Here is a 16,423-nt window from a genome sequence, read left to right as displayed (position 1 = left end):
AAAACAAAAGAAATAGTGAGTGAGAGACATCATCAACTCTCTCATTTGCATGTCACTGAGATGTGCATATATACTGTATAACTATTTTGTGAAAAATAAGCGAAACTTTAAAATGTCATAACTTTCTTATTTTACATCCAATTTTGATAAAAATTTTCAGCGTTACGTTAGTTTGATTTTTCTCTATTTATTCAAATTAACATTTTTCTGGAGTGGACTTGACCTTTAACTAATTAGTCTAATTGCCACTTAGTCCATTAAACATTTAGGCTTTACCCAGTTCGTCTGATATTATTATGATTAACTTGCCTTTGTCTAACCGCACTTAGTCTTTTAGTCTATATGAATAGGTGAAGTGGCAATTAGACAACTTGGAAATTAGACAAGGAATGACCGACTAAATGAATTAAAAATTTTAATTCGAATTTATTTAAAAAACTTGAGTAGAAAACAGAAACAACACAACATAATCAAAATATAATAAATTCAGTTATAACGTATTTCATGAATACAGAAGAAATTTTTACAAATGTGGGGAGTTAACAAAGACAATACAAATCCATCAAACGTCACTCTCCAAAAGACCAAGACTCCCGGGGGGGGGCACTCGACCAAAAAAGTGGTAGGGGTGTGCCGCGGGCGAGGCAAAAAACGGGGGCCTTGGAGCGGGCTTATTGTAAAAAGGAGGGTCCTCGGAACGGGCTTCGGAACTACAAATGTTTGTGAAAACGGGGGTCCTCGGAACGGATCTCCGTATCTCTGTGAGTGCGTATGCATCCCTATGGAACGGGCAATCGTGCATGACGCAGCTAGCGCGGCCTCCGCCGGGTGCGCTCGCGCTTAGGCGATGGTCGAAAAGCGCTCTACGGCCGCTTTTCACCAAAATTGCAGCTCCTTGTAGCAGATCAATGCGACCGGAACGGCGTAACGAAAAATATGCGAAGCTTTGGAACGGATTTCTTTCTTCTTTTTTCTCGATAAGAAGGAAATGCTATGCCTTGGAGCGGCTTTCTTTGTTCTTTTTCTCAAAAAGACAAAAATGCTATGCCTTGGAACGGAAATTTGAGTGTAAAAATGGGGGTCCCCTCCGCGGCACATACCCACTATGCATTATATACTGAGTGCCCCCCCCCCGGGCCAAGACTTAATCAGGTAATGGTCGAACCAGAGAGTAATCAGACCATACTGACAAGTTTATGGGTTAAAAGGGAAGTTCACCCTGAAGAAAAGTTTCTTGTAAAATAGCAGAAAATATAGTTTAAAAATATTGGTGAAGGTTTGAGAAAAATCCGTTATAGATTAAGGAAGTTATTATAATTTTAAGTTTTGGATTTGTGACGTCATAAACGAGCAGCTGCCCCATACGTCATGTAATATAAAATGCATGAATCTCTTTTTTTTTTTAATGGTTCCTTTTGACTTATTTTTGTTTTCTGTTCAAGATCGGGTGTGTAATGATTTGTCTCTTGATATACAAAAGGTACAGTAATACCATTTTCAATTTTCTAAGAAAATGGCATTTCATTGATTTTTTACCATTCGCTCTGTAGGAATGCTGCTCGCAAGTGACGTCAAAAATCAAATAATTACAATTCTAATAACTTTTTAATTCTGTGATGGATTTTTCTCAAACCTTCGCCAATATTTACAATAACCTTTGTGTCAGGGTGAACTTCCCATGATGGTGTTACATAAATAATATGCGAATTAGACCATCTGCTGAATACACTCTGTAAAACTTGGTCAAAACTTTTAACCAATACTTGGTAACATTATTACTCTTCACAAAAATATTGGTCAAAATCTACCCAACAAATGTTTTTTTTTGCATTGGATTAAAACCGTAAAGCGTTGGTTTCTATATCTACCCAGAGTTGGATGAAAGTTTTTAACCAATAATGTTGTGTGGACAGTATCTCGCCCAAGATTTTAAAACAGCAACGAACTAGCAGCGTGACAGTCTAATATGGACTACATAATATTGTATTTTCTTTGTAGTTTTCTGATTAAAGTTGGTCTATCTTCTCTTTAAACACATGACATTGTACTTTCTAGTTTTCCGAGTAAAGTTGATCTATCTTCTCTTTAAACATGGCCTTGATGACGTTTCGTTTATTTTTGAATGTCGGCGTCAAAAGTCCGTTCTCGACGGAGAATGGCTCTGGATGAAGGATGAATTTTCTCACCTGTAAATGCAATCAGTCAAAACATGATTACCTGTTTGAATGCATTGAAATGCAATCAATTGAGATGTAGTGAAATCAAATAAAATGCCATCAATAACAAAAGAGTGATCAGTAACAAAGCATCCTTTGAGAAGTCGCAGTAATGGGCGTGAGTGTGATCTGTCGAAATGCAATCAATTAACTAGTTTGCGATCAATATTCGCTCAATCAATTAATGTATAGTCATAATAAGATCAAAATTAATTCAGTTTTGGATTGAATTCGATAAATTTAGGCTATGCATATTGTAATTGATTAACTTAGATCGATGCAATCAATTGGTATAATAATAAGAATTGGATTAAAATGCTATTAAATAAAACCCGGCTCACACTATGCGATTCGTTGCGATGCATTTTTTTTCTCAAGAAATCGCATTCTGCATTAAATATGAAAGTTCCAACAGTTTGGCATAATGTAAGGAATACAAGCCCTGTGGTCGGAGTAAAGTCCAAATCGGCTTTAAGAAGCCGATGATGTCATTACGATTTGAATTTGAATTTGTTTTTATTCATTCAGGGAGACTCGAACTGGACGGAATTTCGATTTCAGTAGTCCTACCACTAATCTGATCTCTGATCCGTAAGATTTTATGTCCATATCAAATGTTATCACAATTTCTTTTCGCAACGAATCGCATAGTGTGAGCCGGGCTTAAGAGATGCAATCAGTTGAGATACGATAAATAGGCCTATCTTAGTATATGAATAATAAAAAGTGTATATAAAAAGGAAGTATAAACAAAATGTTACAGGGACAGCAAGAATATTAATGAGAGTTTTAATTTTAATTATTCAAGATTTATGTCTACCTTCTCGAAGCCACATAGCTTTGCAGCAGTGCATTGTTTATCAATGTCCGCCTGGATAGCCCTCCGAACGGTCTGAACACGAAATAGAATTAAAGAAGAGAAAAGTATATACATATTAAGTGTTCAATCAATGTGCGTCGCTGATATATAAAGTACGTCTTCAAAAATTATATTAAATGTTGATGGTTTACCAAAATTCATTTTTACCCTTCACTTAGAATATCAATGATGTGTAGCTTGTACTTTAAACTACCGTGACACCGGCGAAACTGACCCCATACCGACCAAACTTATTACGTTATTACCAATGACATACCATCGATCGGTTTGGAGTCAGTTTCGTTGGTGTGACTGAACATTATTGGTACCAAAGAGACCAACACCATAACGTGCACTGTTAAAAATAATTTAAACAACGCTGCTAACTATGTGAATCGCACAGTAGTTGTTTAAACATTTTAAACACTTAAACAACAAACTTTACATTCAAATATTTAATTATCAATAATTTAAAGCAAGGTTGTTTAAGATTTTAAACACTTGTTTAAACTGTTTAAACGACTATTGTGCGATTCACTTATAAACAGCGTTGTTTAAATCATTTTTAACAGTGTGAGTCGGATACAAGTACAGCCTTAGATGAACATCAGTCTGAAATCACATCGATATCAAGCTGGAATCGGAGAGGGTACAGCAGACAGATGTCCAGCAGATCAAGTTACAACGGAATGAAACAGACATCGATTAAACCGACATCAGACAAAAATCGAAGCACCAACATCACCCTGAAATCAGACAAACTGTAATCAACATCTGACTGCCTTTAGACTTGCATCAGAATTCGGAAAGGCATTTTAGACCAATATCAGACCAAAATCAACCCGATACCATACTAACATCAATTACTGATCCTAGACTGATATCATGTCGGTCTTACATCAAACTGGCAGCCCTCGACAAAAGACTGATATTTTTGTCATGCATATCACATTTCGGCAAAACCACTTCTATCAGATTCACTCATGCCATGCAAAGTTTGATTCATGGTTGTTGTTGTTGACTTTGTTTTTCTTTGCGGCGCTCCAATTTAAATATGCGCCAATCACGGACCAATCATTACTTAATTGGTATGATGGCATCATGTTTTCATGTTGGTGTGCACTTGCTGGAAGTTGTATGTCTTAAATTGTTTAGATTCACATACCTCATTCTCGCATAGTTCTTCTACCTTGCCTTTGATGTCGTTATTCTCTGCGAATTTCTTGAGTTCTTCCTCTTCCGGAGCAATGACGGCAATGTTGTAGGACTGAATAAATTGAAGCAATGTGCAAATAATGTTAAACAGAAAAATACTGATTGATGCAGTACTTGTTCCCGTCCTGTAATTATGAGAACCCTCTCCCTTACACAGAGGAAAAGTTGACGAATTTAAATCTCTTCCGATTAAAGCAATTGTTTCGTACCAAAAATTAATGAGACCCGAACTCCCCCGAACTGTTATGAAAATATCAGTCCCAGTTAGTGGGCTTAAAGCTTTCACTCCCCTGAAAGTAAATTAACATTTTGTTACATTTAGGATTTATATTACAGGTCATGTACGTGAAACAAATATTGAATTTGAGTTTGGTTTCCGTAATTTATTTGACAATTTAAGAATCAAGGACATTTCAGGCATACATATTTTGCAAATTTTAGAAGAAAGCATCATCAGCATCATAATCAGTCGAACAAACAAGTTTGAATTTTTACTATAAATTACAATTGAAACGAAATTAAAGAGTATTGAATTATTCTATCACTTTCAATATATAATATATTGTGAAATTACTTCAAGAAATTTATTCACCTTTTGCATAATGGTCACTCAATCGGTGCAGGAAATCGACCCCAATCTGGTAAATGAATTGAAAACCAGTAAGAATAATAGCAGAGGGGAGGGGTTTGAACCCGGAGGACCCCCCCCTCCCCCCCCCCCCCCCCCCATGATGGGGGTGCAACACCCTTTTAAAGGAATCCTTACCTGGAGACTTTCCCCGTGAACGAAAACCTGTCCGACCAAAGGACTTCTCATGAGGACATTTTCGATTTTCTCAGGAGCAACGTATTCACCCTGGGATAACTTGTATATGTTCTTCTTGCGGTCGATGATCTTCAGTGCACCGTTCTATAGATTGGAAGAGAGAGTTAGAGAGAGACGATCATAGGTAATAATAATAATAATGATAATAATAAAATAATAATAGTAATGATAACAATAATGATAATAATAATAATAATAAAATAATAATAGTAATAATAATAATAATGATAATAATAATAATAATAAAATGATAATAGTAATAATAATAATAATGATAATAATAATAATAATAATATAATAGGATACTTGTATGGCGCACGTGTATACCCCGGCTAAAATCGGCAACCGATTTCCTGTGCTCACAGTTTTTTTTTACGAAATACTTCCTGCCGCCGGTACCCATTTACCTCACCTGGGTTGAGTGCAGCACAATGTGGATCAATGTGGGATTCGAACCCACGACCCTCTATTAATCATTATCGTCATTATCATCTCATTTCATCTTCATCACCATCATAATTGATTATGATAAAGATGATAATGATGATGATGATGACGACGTCGAAAATTAATTTTGAATTTGTTGATGATGATGATGATGATAATGAATAAGGTGGTAATGAAAATGAACTGACCAAAAACACTTTTCACAATCTGATCAACATCTCAATTTCACCATTCAACAAGTTCAGTATCAACACAATCTTGAGCTATCAGGCATTTATTGATGCCTTGGGAGCAGTTTTGAACGTTATTTACCATGAATTATGAAGAGTGTACACTCTAAAAACAAATCAGTCAAAAATGACTAGTTAATAGGGTCAGCTGGTGCAACTGTTATTCTAGTCGTATTTAACTATTTTCTAGTCGTATTTTACTAGAATTGAGTTATTTCTGACTAGAATATGTCAGGAATGTGACTAGACTATCAGTTGCACACACCTGACTACCTGTCTAGTCATTTTGACTAATTTGTTTTGACTGAGTGTTATCTACTTACTGGTAGCCATTCCCCTATGTCACCAGTATGTAACCAACCATCAGAATCAATAGCTTCATCGGTCTTCTCTTGATTCTTGAAATATCCCTTGAACACACATGAACCCTTCATGCAAATCTGAAAAACAAAATGACGTCAAGAAAACAAAAGTGTTTCACCCGAGGACAATTTTACTCCGTGTAGGCCTTCTTCATGTTCTTACTTTCTCACTTACCTGATCAGTTATTAACTTACTTCGTAAATTTTCATTATTACACTCACTCACACACACACACACTCTCTCTCTTTCCTCTCCTCCCCCCCCCCCCCCCTTTTCTTTATTCCCCTCTCTTCCGTGCTAACTTCTGGTTAGTCAGAACTCATTGTTTTATGTTATTTGCCCGCATGTATTTTCAGTATTTTCAATTTTGGTTTATCATGATGGGGATGCACGTCATAATTCAATATATGTGTCCCCAACATGATAAGCAACCTTCCTATGTGTGTCAATGTTTCTTATGATGTAGAATTCGTGTAAATTGAGCTTTTTTATTTTTATGTTGAATGTATTTTATGTAAATGTTTGTATAGGGTAATGCAACTCGGCTTTTCAGCCGCTATAGATACCCTTGTTGCAACAAACCGTTTTTAATAAATAAATAAATAAAATTACTTACTGCTTATTATAGAAATTACTTGCTTGATTATGGGGATGAATACTTTCATACACAGGCCTACATATGGACACTTTTATACAAATTACAAAAGTGATCATATTCTTAGATTGAATGGAATGGAACTTAAAAACGTAGATCTTTTGAGGTCATTGTTTATTTCATACTTGTTAACTTTTCCATCCGGTTTTTCCACGCACATTTCTTTTCACCGACTAATTTTTCAGTTGGGCCTACTTATTTCCTCTATGTAAGTTACTTTTCATTTTATCAAATTGATTCTACTCTTTCTTTCTTTCTTTCTTTCTTTCTTTCTTTCTTTCTTTCTTTCTTTCTTTCTTTCTTCCTTCCTTCCTTCCTTCCTTCCTTTCTTCTTTCTTTCTTTCTTTCTTTCTTTCCGTCTTTCTTTCTTTCTTTCTCTCCACCCCTCTTTCTCTTAACAACTGATGTAATTAATGTGTAAGCTAATCACTGATTAAACCTATTTTGTTACAAGGAGACATATCATACACACATATATGAAAATATGAGATTATTATGGTACCATGTAAAAACACAAGAAAAAGAAAGATGGGTACATGACACCATCAACCATGCACCTATATTGCACATTGATGATGGAGTGCATAGTAGCTGTTTTCAGAAAATATTGCTAAACTGTTACTTTTGTTATTTGCTATCAGATTTTGATAAAACTTTCAGCGTCTTCAACTTTGATCAACAAGTGCATGAGTCTTCACAAAAGACTAGCACATTAAAACTTGCTGTTTCAATTTAAGGAGCGAGAGGGCCTTTGGTACACTAGGCTGCATTTAAGACCCCTTTACTCGAATGAAGGTTTGCACACCAGACTATCTCTTTCTTTCTTTCTTTCCCCAACTTTGACCTCACCTCCCCTTTGTCTTGGGATGCAAGATACCCCATTTCTTCAACATCGACTAGTTTGATCATGACGTTGGGTAAGGGAGACCCGACATGGCCACTCGCGGTCTCATTGGGCAGGGTTAAGGTCGCTCCACAAGTTGCTTCCGTTTGGCCGTATGCTTCAGTAACCTGTTAGGGGTGTCGATGGGGGAAGGGGAAGAGGTGCAAAAAAGGAGCAGAGGGAGAGAGAGGGGTTGAGAGAGAGAGGGAGGAAGAGAGAGAGAGGGGAGGGAGGGGGAGAGAGAGAGAGAGAGTCAGACAGAAACACATAGGACAGGGACATAGATAAAGGAGGGGGGGGCAGGAATAACGAAACACGAAAAAAGATAAATATAAATATTATTCATAAAATGCCCCGTGCGTACGTGCGCTTATATCTTGCTCATAATAAAAGACATCTGATGTAGTGATGATTGTTTAATTAGAACATTATTATCAACAATAGTTGGCAATGATAACAGCACTACTACTACTACTACTACTACTACTACTAATAATAATAATAATAATGATAATAATAATAATTCCAAACAACCAAAATCAATGATAATATTTGTAAGAAGAATGAAGTTATTACAAAATGATGACAAATAATATTGATATTAATTGATACAACAAAAATAATTGATATTATAGATAGCACAAAAAAGGCTTATGGATAAGAAAGTTTAAGATATCAAAACAACTCACCGGGCAGCCAAAGACAACCCTAAGGAAAGTCAGAACCTCGTCAGAAATAGGGGCACTTCCAGTGACAATCCATTCGAGTTGGCCACCTAGTAGAGCCTATGACGCAATACATTCATTAATTGAGGTCAATCCAATTTTTTTTTTCAGGTAGTGAAAAAGATAAAGAAAGAGAAATGGTGGAAAGGGAGGAAAGTAAGTTAAACAAATAAAGAAAAAATATGTACCTTTATTATTCAAATGGGAAAAATTAATAATAAAAAAAACACCCCGAATAATAATCAATATGAAGGGGCTACGCAAAAAGGACAGTGAGCGATAGCCCCTCCCCCATGTGAAAACAAGGGAAAGAAGGAAGAACATAATAAACTCTAAAATACCCCCATTATTCAACTGGAATAAGATGATTTTTCCCTTGTGTCATCTAGCCCCCCCCCCTCCTTTCCCCCTGGCTCTGTCGGAATACCCTGGCGCTGCCCCAGACAAGATACCTTAGGAAAAAATAAAAGAACAAAATAGCGACTTTTCGCTCAACGGTGTACGACGGATCCAAGAACATAGAAAATTTATTTTCAAATGCCTTTTTATGAAAATAAACGACTTCAGAAGGCTTTGTCGAAAATTGGTGAATCAAGGCAGCAGTTTCGCCCTGGGCCCCGTCTTACAAAGAGTTACGATTGATCTTATCAACCTCAACTATGGAAAGCCAGCAACGCCAAAATCTAAAATGCATGGTTGGTTTTTTTTTCTAGATATGATGTTTATTCATAAATTAATTGTTTTCTTGACAATTTGATGTTTTCCTTTGTTTAAAAAGGACATTTTGCATATTTCCTGTAGAAAAACAATATGATACTGATGGATTTCCATAGAGTTATACGATTGATTGGATCAATCGTAACTTTTTGTGAGACGGGGCCCTGAACTCCGGACAAACGACATTATTTGCAACTTTTCGTAAGCTTTGAAACTTAGGACGAAACTGTTGTTTTGGTTCACCAGGTTTCTTTTTTTTTTTTTTACATATATAAGCCTAGACCTCCCAGCTGTGACTTTGTCATTTGACGGGCATTTTCAATACATTTACGCATTGGCGGCGGAAGGCAAAAAATCTAGGGATGGACACAGGTAAAAAATTGGACAAGCAAAAAAAAAAAAAAAAAAAGTTTTCAACCAAAATTTTAGGGGGGGACCACAAAAATTTAGGGGAGTCCACTTGACATTTAGGGATGGACACAGGTAAAAAATTGGAAAAGCAAAAAAAACACAGAAATTTTAAGGGGGGGCCGTCCCCCCACCTCAAATTTAGGGGAACAGGACCCCCCCCCCCCGCTTCCGCCGCCTATGCATTTACGGTGTTCATGAATCCTATTGCCTCAGTTTGACTAACCTGTATCTTCCCAAACACGATCGTGTCATACCAGGTATTCTTACTGAATATCCCCCTGATAATTAAAATAAAAGGAAAGAATGCAAATTTACAACAACAAAAATACAAAGAAGGTAAGCAATAGTAGTGTATTGGTCGCCCTTGTAACCATAAAGCGAATATTCACATATAGGGCCGATAGCTAAAAGGTGAATACACCAAGACTAAGCCCTCAATCACTCGAGCTGAAATTGATCACGATCAGTTGAAAGAAGATTCCAAATTATAACGTTCATTCAGATTTTATGATTCAATAGCATTGCCATAGTGACATAAAACATTTCAAGAGACGTGTATTTTTATTTTGGATGGTATAATATTATCAACGAAATGCGAGTAAACGAGGTAAGCTATAATAAATATAAACTTCCTTGTTTCTAGTAAGTATTCGAATTCATTCTAGAGAAATAGAAGAGTAAAACAATGTCATGATTTTTTTCTTATCATTTTCCAAAAACTTATTGCGAGCGAGATAGGTAAGCTAGAAAATTCTATACTTTACAATAAGTTTCATAGAATAGACTTTTCGCATTTACTACGGGGAAACTCTACAACGCACCAGTTCTTTTTGAAAATGAAAGTCATATCACAATGGAGAGCTGAGAGACTTTCGTTGAAAGTTGGTGGACCGGGGCAGCGTCGGAATCTTTTGACTATCTGGACAACATGTTTGCAATTGTTCGTCCGGTGCAAATCTTCGAATGATCTGCTGTCCCAGTCCACCAACTTTCGACAAAAGCCTCTCAGCTCTCTATTGGCGATTTTAATTGCATTTTCGAAGGAATCAATGCGTAGAGTTTCCCCGTAGTAAATGCGAAAACTACCTATTTACATACCTGTCTACGTCTCTCTTCTTAGCGTTGAAAGCCCATCTGAACAGCGCCCTCTTCACAAATGATGCGTTTATTTTCGCCATAATCTGTATTATGATTAGGAACAAGAGATGCGTAGACCGTACTAAGGGGTGTATCAAGGGTTTTAGACAAGCAAGCAACCCCCCCCCAAAAAAAAAAAGTAAAAGGAAAACTCATCATCGTCCCCGAACTTCGTGCCTGAATTATTGTTAAAAAAACAACCAACAAATAACCTTGACAAACTGGGATTTAGAAAAGAAAATCAATTTACTTCTTCAGTTCTGACATATCCGAAAACTGACATAAATAATATCGATGAAACAATTTTTTTATTTGACAAACTAATCAATTTTATGTTAAATACTTTGCTTTGATGTATTTTGAATGGTGATTTCTCTCAGTGAATATATCAACATCATTAGAGGGCGGGCTATTTTCCTATATCATTATTGGATGAGCTGTGATTGAATACGTCACACGTGTGTACCTAGATATAATGTTACTCAAACGGAAACTGGAATAATAGCTCTTTCCTATAAAAAGATGAATACATCCATCTGGTCCAAATATAGGTGGAAACAGTTATATTTACAGGTTAACCCTGATTAGTTCTTTGATAGACGATCGGTGGTGCTATACCAATATGTACTGACACGGGGTACGCTATCATTGTATTGCAGTTTCAACGATAGGAGTCTACATATTGATTAAACATTTTCAATGAAATTTTGAATATTGCACTTGTAATAACCATGGAAATGACAGAAGGGTGAATCAGAAAAGCCTTCTAGTTCTTCAAAGAATTTGACATGTCCGCTATGTCTTGATATTTTAATGAACCAACGATCCTCACGTGCAGACACACTTTTTGTCGAAAGTGTCTCAAGAAATATGATCTGACCCACCAGGACATTGACCACATGGTCTGTCCTCTCTGCAGGGAGATCACCAAGTTGTCTGCCAACCCCCGTGCCAACCGTGTCGACGATCTCCGCCTCAATATCTCCATCAACAGATTCGTAGACGATTACCACTCCGAGTGTGGAGGGATGAATGCTGTCCGTGACATGAGTCCAAATGTACTGGCTGCAAGTTTAAGAAAGACGTTGTCTCCTTCTGTAGAACATGACCTACATGTGCGATAAGTGCCTTCAATGTCATCAACGTCTTATAGTGTGTTCGGTCATGACTTTTTTTTTTCTCCATGGAGGATGGCATCAATGGAAGGTAAGCGATGGGAAGGCTTCAAACTGGATCAGTGTTGGACAATTATGTATATTCTACAAGGTTCACTTCTCATTACTATTTTAATTATTTATTTTCTGCTTTATTGTGTGACAGACCTTGTTCGGCGATGTGCAGCTAAGAAAGCAGAGCTGGAGAAGTACATTCATAATATTGAAGTACAACTCATTAGGTACACACTGTAGTTCAGAAACTACTAGATGATGTCAGGCAGGCTTACAGCATCAATGTCAAAGAGCTGGAAGGAAATCTCCGAAATCTCACGAAAGAGGTAACTGCATTAAAGCAAAGTTTTGATGAAGAACTCGACATCTTTAAATCCAAGGATCAACAGAGGATTAAGAGCATCTCTAGTTCGATAACATTGGTAAATAATGACAGACTGGGCCACCTTGAGACAGATAGTCTGTCTGCTCATATCTTACCCCGTGAGGAGCTAGATGTCATGCTGAAGAAAGCTACGGATCATACTTCTGCGGAAGCTATCAAAAAGAAAGCAGAGGGGAAGAGATCCAAGCCCGCAGATGCTACTTGTCTTGACCTTGGGAATATCTCAGAATCTACTCATAACACTTATGTAGATATCACGAAGAAAGCAGAGAACAGGTTCAATCCCGTCGATGCTATTTGTCTTGACCTCATGAAAATATCAAAATCTACAGAGCATACTTCTGCTGAAACTATTACGAAGAAAGTACAGGAAAAGATATTCAAGCCAGCAGATAAGTCTTGTCTTGACCTCGGGTGCATCTCAGGATCAGATCCGAAGTTGAAAATCACTCAGTGTGTAGATCTTCGAGGGAGGATGATTGGAACGACCAAATACTCTCATGACAGTGTGGCTATTGGATATGGGGTAATGTCCGAGGTATTGATGTCATTGATTCACTCTGGTGGCATGCAGGAGTACAAAAATATACCAAGTGACCTGGCGTGATACGATCTTGTGTTCCAACAAGACAGGTCTCTATGTATGCGTATCAATTGGTTATACAGATGCAAAGATGTATTCTCCAACTGGCTTCTTGACATCAGCAATCGACGTGAGGGCGTGAGACACGGTAGAAATTTTATCGCGCTGAACAGAAGTAAATCAGATGAAATCCTCATTGCTAACGGTGCCAACAAAGTCTACATCTGTGACCCGATTGGATCCACTCTCAAACACACTGTTCCAACAAAGCACAAGACGAGGCAGGTATCTACCACCAGGTCGGGTTTGATCGTCACCAGTTCATGTTTTTACTCCAATCCAAGCGTGGTGACGGTCTATGACAGGGATGGGAATGCTGGTGAGTCTCTGCAAGCTCCAAAGGATATCTTCCTACATGCTGCCGTGGATGAACAGGACAGGGTGTTATGTAGCGAGTGTTGATCGTAAGAATTATATCGCAGTGATCAGGCTCTATGATCTAAATGGCCTGAACCTGAGGGAGATAGTTGCGTTCAATTCACTTAGTATGAGATTGAAGCATGCATGGTGTTACTTGGTTTCCCTCTCTCCGGACCTTGTCGCCTTTGCTTGTTTGAATACGTTATATTTCATCAAGGTATCACTGTAATCAAGTCGATCACACTGTATATCACACTCTGTAGCGTCATTACACACTCTCAGAAATTATTTCAATAACCTCCCAGGTTTGTTAACGTATGAACATCGAACTGTTGGTTATTAAACTCCCCATTCGTTTTACATGCAATATTCTTTTTACAAACAGTTGGTAAGTTCATATGTTTACCGACCAAATATTTTTGTTGTTCTAGTGCAAGTTCTATAACGGAGGTGATCTAGACCTTGTAGCCACTTACAGCATTCTACCTCCATGCTACCAGTAAGCCACCTCAGCTATAAGCCATCATGAAGGCGATACGTCAAGCTCCTGACAAGAAGGCAGAATGCCCAATTTCTTGAACTCACTACCTCTCAGTCTCAGTCATGCCATGCCGTCGCATAAATGTACACCTGATCTACTAGACTTGATAAAAGTGACAGTTTTAAGTAAAATATGTACAAAGGTAACTGAATAGTTGTACAGGTGTGACACACATTACTTGGTGGAATTGGCAATAGGATGATGTCCATATTATTAGTGATCTCGACATTCCGCAAATGCTCATAATTTTCTTATTATTCGTTTGATTTTTCTCATTGATTTCATTGATTGATTTATTCTATTTTTTTGTTTTCACACGAGCTAACTTGTTCCAAGGATATCCTTTTAAAGGTGACCTGTCCTACCGATTAGAGATCGTCCGATATACTTACTTTGTCGTAAAGCTTATTCGCGAGCCGTGGAACGACAACAAATAGTTCCGGTTTGAGTACTTGGATGTCATTGACCAACTCTTTCAGATCACCGCGGAAGAATCCAACTGAGCACCCGGAGTGAAATAACAAAGCCTGTTTTAGGAGAAAGAATCAGAATTTTTTTTTATTTCGCCAAGTAGAAGTAAACACCCGAGGAAACAAAATTATAAAACAGCAAAGAATTCGGAATAGAAGAGATATCCATATTAATCTTGGGTTCAAAACTTGGAGAATGGACTATGGGCGTGTGATTCAATCATGCGGTCATTGTTTAATAATGCCTCTTTTCCACTTTCATATTTTCTTCTTCTCTTCATTCACTAAAGATATCACAAATTAATAATTGATTAAAAATAGCTAGGAATAGCTAGGAACTGCAATTACATATCTACATGCTGGCTTTTGTTTTTCCACTTTTTGATTATATGCTTCTCCTTTTCCCCTCTCCTTTTCACGCTTGAAAAACCTAAAACAGGGTGTCGTCCCCTGCTCCCCACCACTTTGAAATCGCCCTTGACATTACAATAATAACAGATTTCAAAACATAGTATATACCTGTGCAGAATGTTCGAGACCGTGCGCAAGAGGAAGATAAGATATATAGCGATATCCAGGGTCGTACGAGAAGGAGTCCTGAAATTACCAAATAAAATAACAAGAATTTTAGAGTAAATCTAACTCTTCATACACAAGATACCAACTGTTGGTTAAGAAAAAAAATCTTCATTCGTTTGACATGCATTTGTTTTTAACTAACAGTTGGTGAATGTAGGGTGTGGGATTTTTTTTTTGAGGGGGGGGGGGGTGTCGAGAACAAAAGTGATAACTCCTCAGACTCTTAATATTAAATCAGTATTTTATATGGATCGAACAATTCTTACATTCTCGAGAGACAACGGGGAAAAATAATATTCAAAATAAACGAAACATTTACGGAAGCGACGAATTAGCGACAACAAACATTATATTTATAAGTGATATGAAAGTTTATTGCCATACCCGTGTTGCTATATACACGTTAGTTGCACTAGCCATAATATTAGCATGTGTCATCTTGGCTCCTTTAGGAATACCTGGATGGATAGGGAGGGAGGGAAATTCAAAAAATTTTGCTGAAAGAATTTTCGGATATAGTCTTGCTCTTTTTACTGTAAAATGTGTAATTTCTTTTGGGTTTTAATGGTATTTTACCGTAAAATTGGGCTTATTGTAAAAATTTAGATTAAATAATCGTCATTAATTTCACGGTTTTTATATAGTGTAACGCAATAAGGATAATATCATCATATAGTACCTCACCTGTTGTACCGCTTGTGAATCGAATTACAACCACATCATCCGGATTGCAGGGCTTCGGGGGGGGGGGGGGGGTTGAATAAATAATGATAATGTTATTAATTCAAAAGAAATAGATTATTATTGAAACATTAGGTAAGACTTTAGGTTGACACTTCCTATCTTTGTTATTTGTAAAGTTTTAGATTCAAGATTCAATTGAACTTATTTCCAAATCACTGTTCACATTAAGGCAATCGTGTTTCTTACAATATACTGGAGGCGATAACTCTAAAAGCACTGAAAGCACCTCTTTTTAATTACCATAAATAAGACTAGCATGACGTCAAAATGGACTTATATATAGAGAGAGAGAGAGAGAGATTGATAACGATAATGAAAGCATGCTAAGGATACTTACAACGGGATCTTTCAAGTTCCTCTCGCCTGATGCAAGGAAATCATCATAAGCGATTAGGTCAACGCCCATTTTTCCCGCCTTTTCTGTGATCTCGTCTGTGATTGGTGTTTCCATGACAACCATGTGCTTGAGGGTTGGTAATTTTGAGCACTGATCTAGTAAACTAGCAACCTTTTCATGAGTATCGACGACGATGAGCCTCACTTCAGCTGAGTGGGAAATCGGCAAAAATGTACAAATCACAAATATTTTACAATAATTCTTCGTGTACATAGAGGATAAGACACCAAGAAGATCATTGTAAAAAACAAGGAAATGCTCAATCCAACAGCTACTTTTACTACTACTACTACTACTACTACTACTACTACTACTACTACTACTACTACTACTACTACTACTACTACTACTAATATTATACTACTACTACATACTATTACTACTACTACTATTACTACTACTACTACTACTACTACTACTACAACTACACTACTACTACTACTTCTACTAC

General features: G+C 37.1%; 1 protein-coding gene across 1 annotated transcript in view; it reads right to left on the bottom strand.

Moving 5' to 3' along the window:
• Positions 1 to 1,269: 1,269 nt before the first annotated feature.
• LOC129281269 (long-chain-fatty-acid--CoA ligase 5-like) overlaps positions 1,270 to 16,423 on the bottom strand; it is a 25,294-nt gene continuing 10,140 nt past the window's right edge. Inside the window, exons 6-19 of the mRNA XM_064113262.1 lie at positions 15,913 to 16,121; positions 15,516 to 15,567; positions 15,216 to 15,289; positions 14,772 to 14,849; positions 14,175 to 14,309; positions 10,646 to 10,728; positions 9,771 to 9,825; positions 8,384 to 8,479; positions 7,661 to 7,822; positions 6,117 to 6,233; positions 5,057 to 5,200; positions 4,241 to 4,342; positions 3,037 to 3,108; positions 1,270 to 2,186 (exon numbers count right to left, since the gene is read on the bottom strand). Of these exons, the coding sequence (XP_063969332.1) occupies positions 2,052 to 2,186; positions 3,037 to 3,108; positions 4,241 to 4,342; positions 5,057 to 5,200; positions 6,117 to 6,233; positions 7,661 to 7,822; positions 8,384 to 8,479; positions 9,771 to 9,825; positions 10,646 to 10,728; positions 14,175 to 14,309; positions 14,772 to 14,849; positions 15,216 to 15,289; positions 15,516 to 15,567; positions 15,913 to 16,121 (1,514 nt within the window). The 3' untranslated portion in view covers positions 1,270 to 2,051. The remainder of the gene's footprint in view (positions 2,187 to 3,036; positions 3,109 to 4,240; positions 4,343 to 5,056; positions 5,201 to 6,116; positions 6,234 to 7,660; positions 7,823 to 8,383; positions 8,480 to 9,770; positions 9,826 to 10,645; positions 10,729 to 14,174; positions 14,310 to 14,771; positions 14,850 to 15,215; positions 15,290 to 15,515; positions 15,568 to 15,912; positions 16,122 to 16,423) is intronic.

This window comes from Lytechinus pictus, chromosome 18 (genome assembly GCF_037042905.1).
Source record: "Lytechinus pictus isolate F3 Inbred chromosome 18, Lp3.0, whole genome shotgun sequence".
Lineage (NCBI taxonomy): Eukaryota > Metazoa > Echinodermata > Echinoidea > Temnopleuroida > Toxopneustidae > Lytechinus > Lytechinus pictus.
This window is presented reverse-complemented; position numbering and strand designations above follow the sequence as displayed.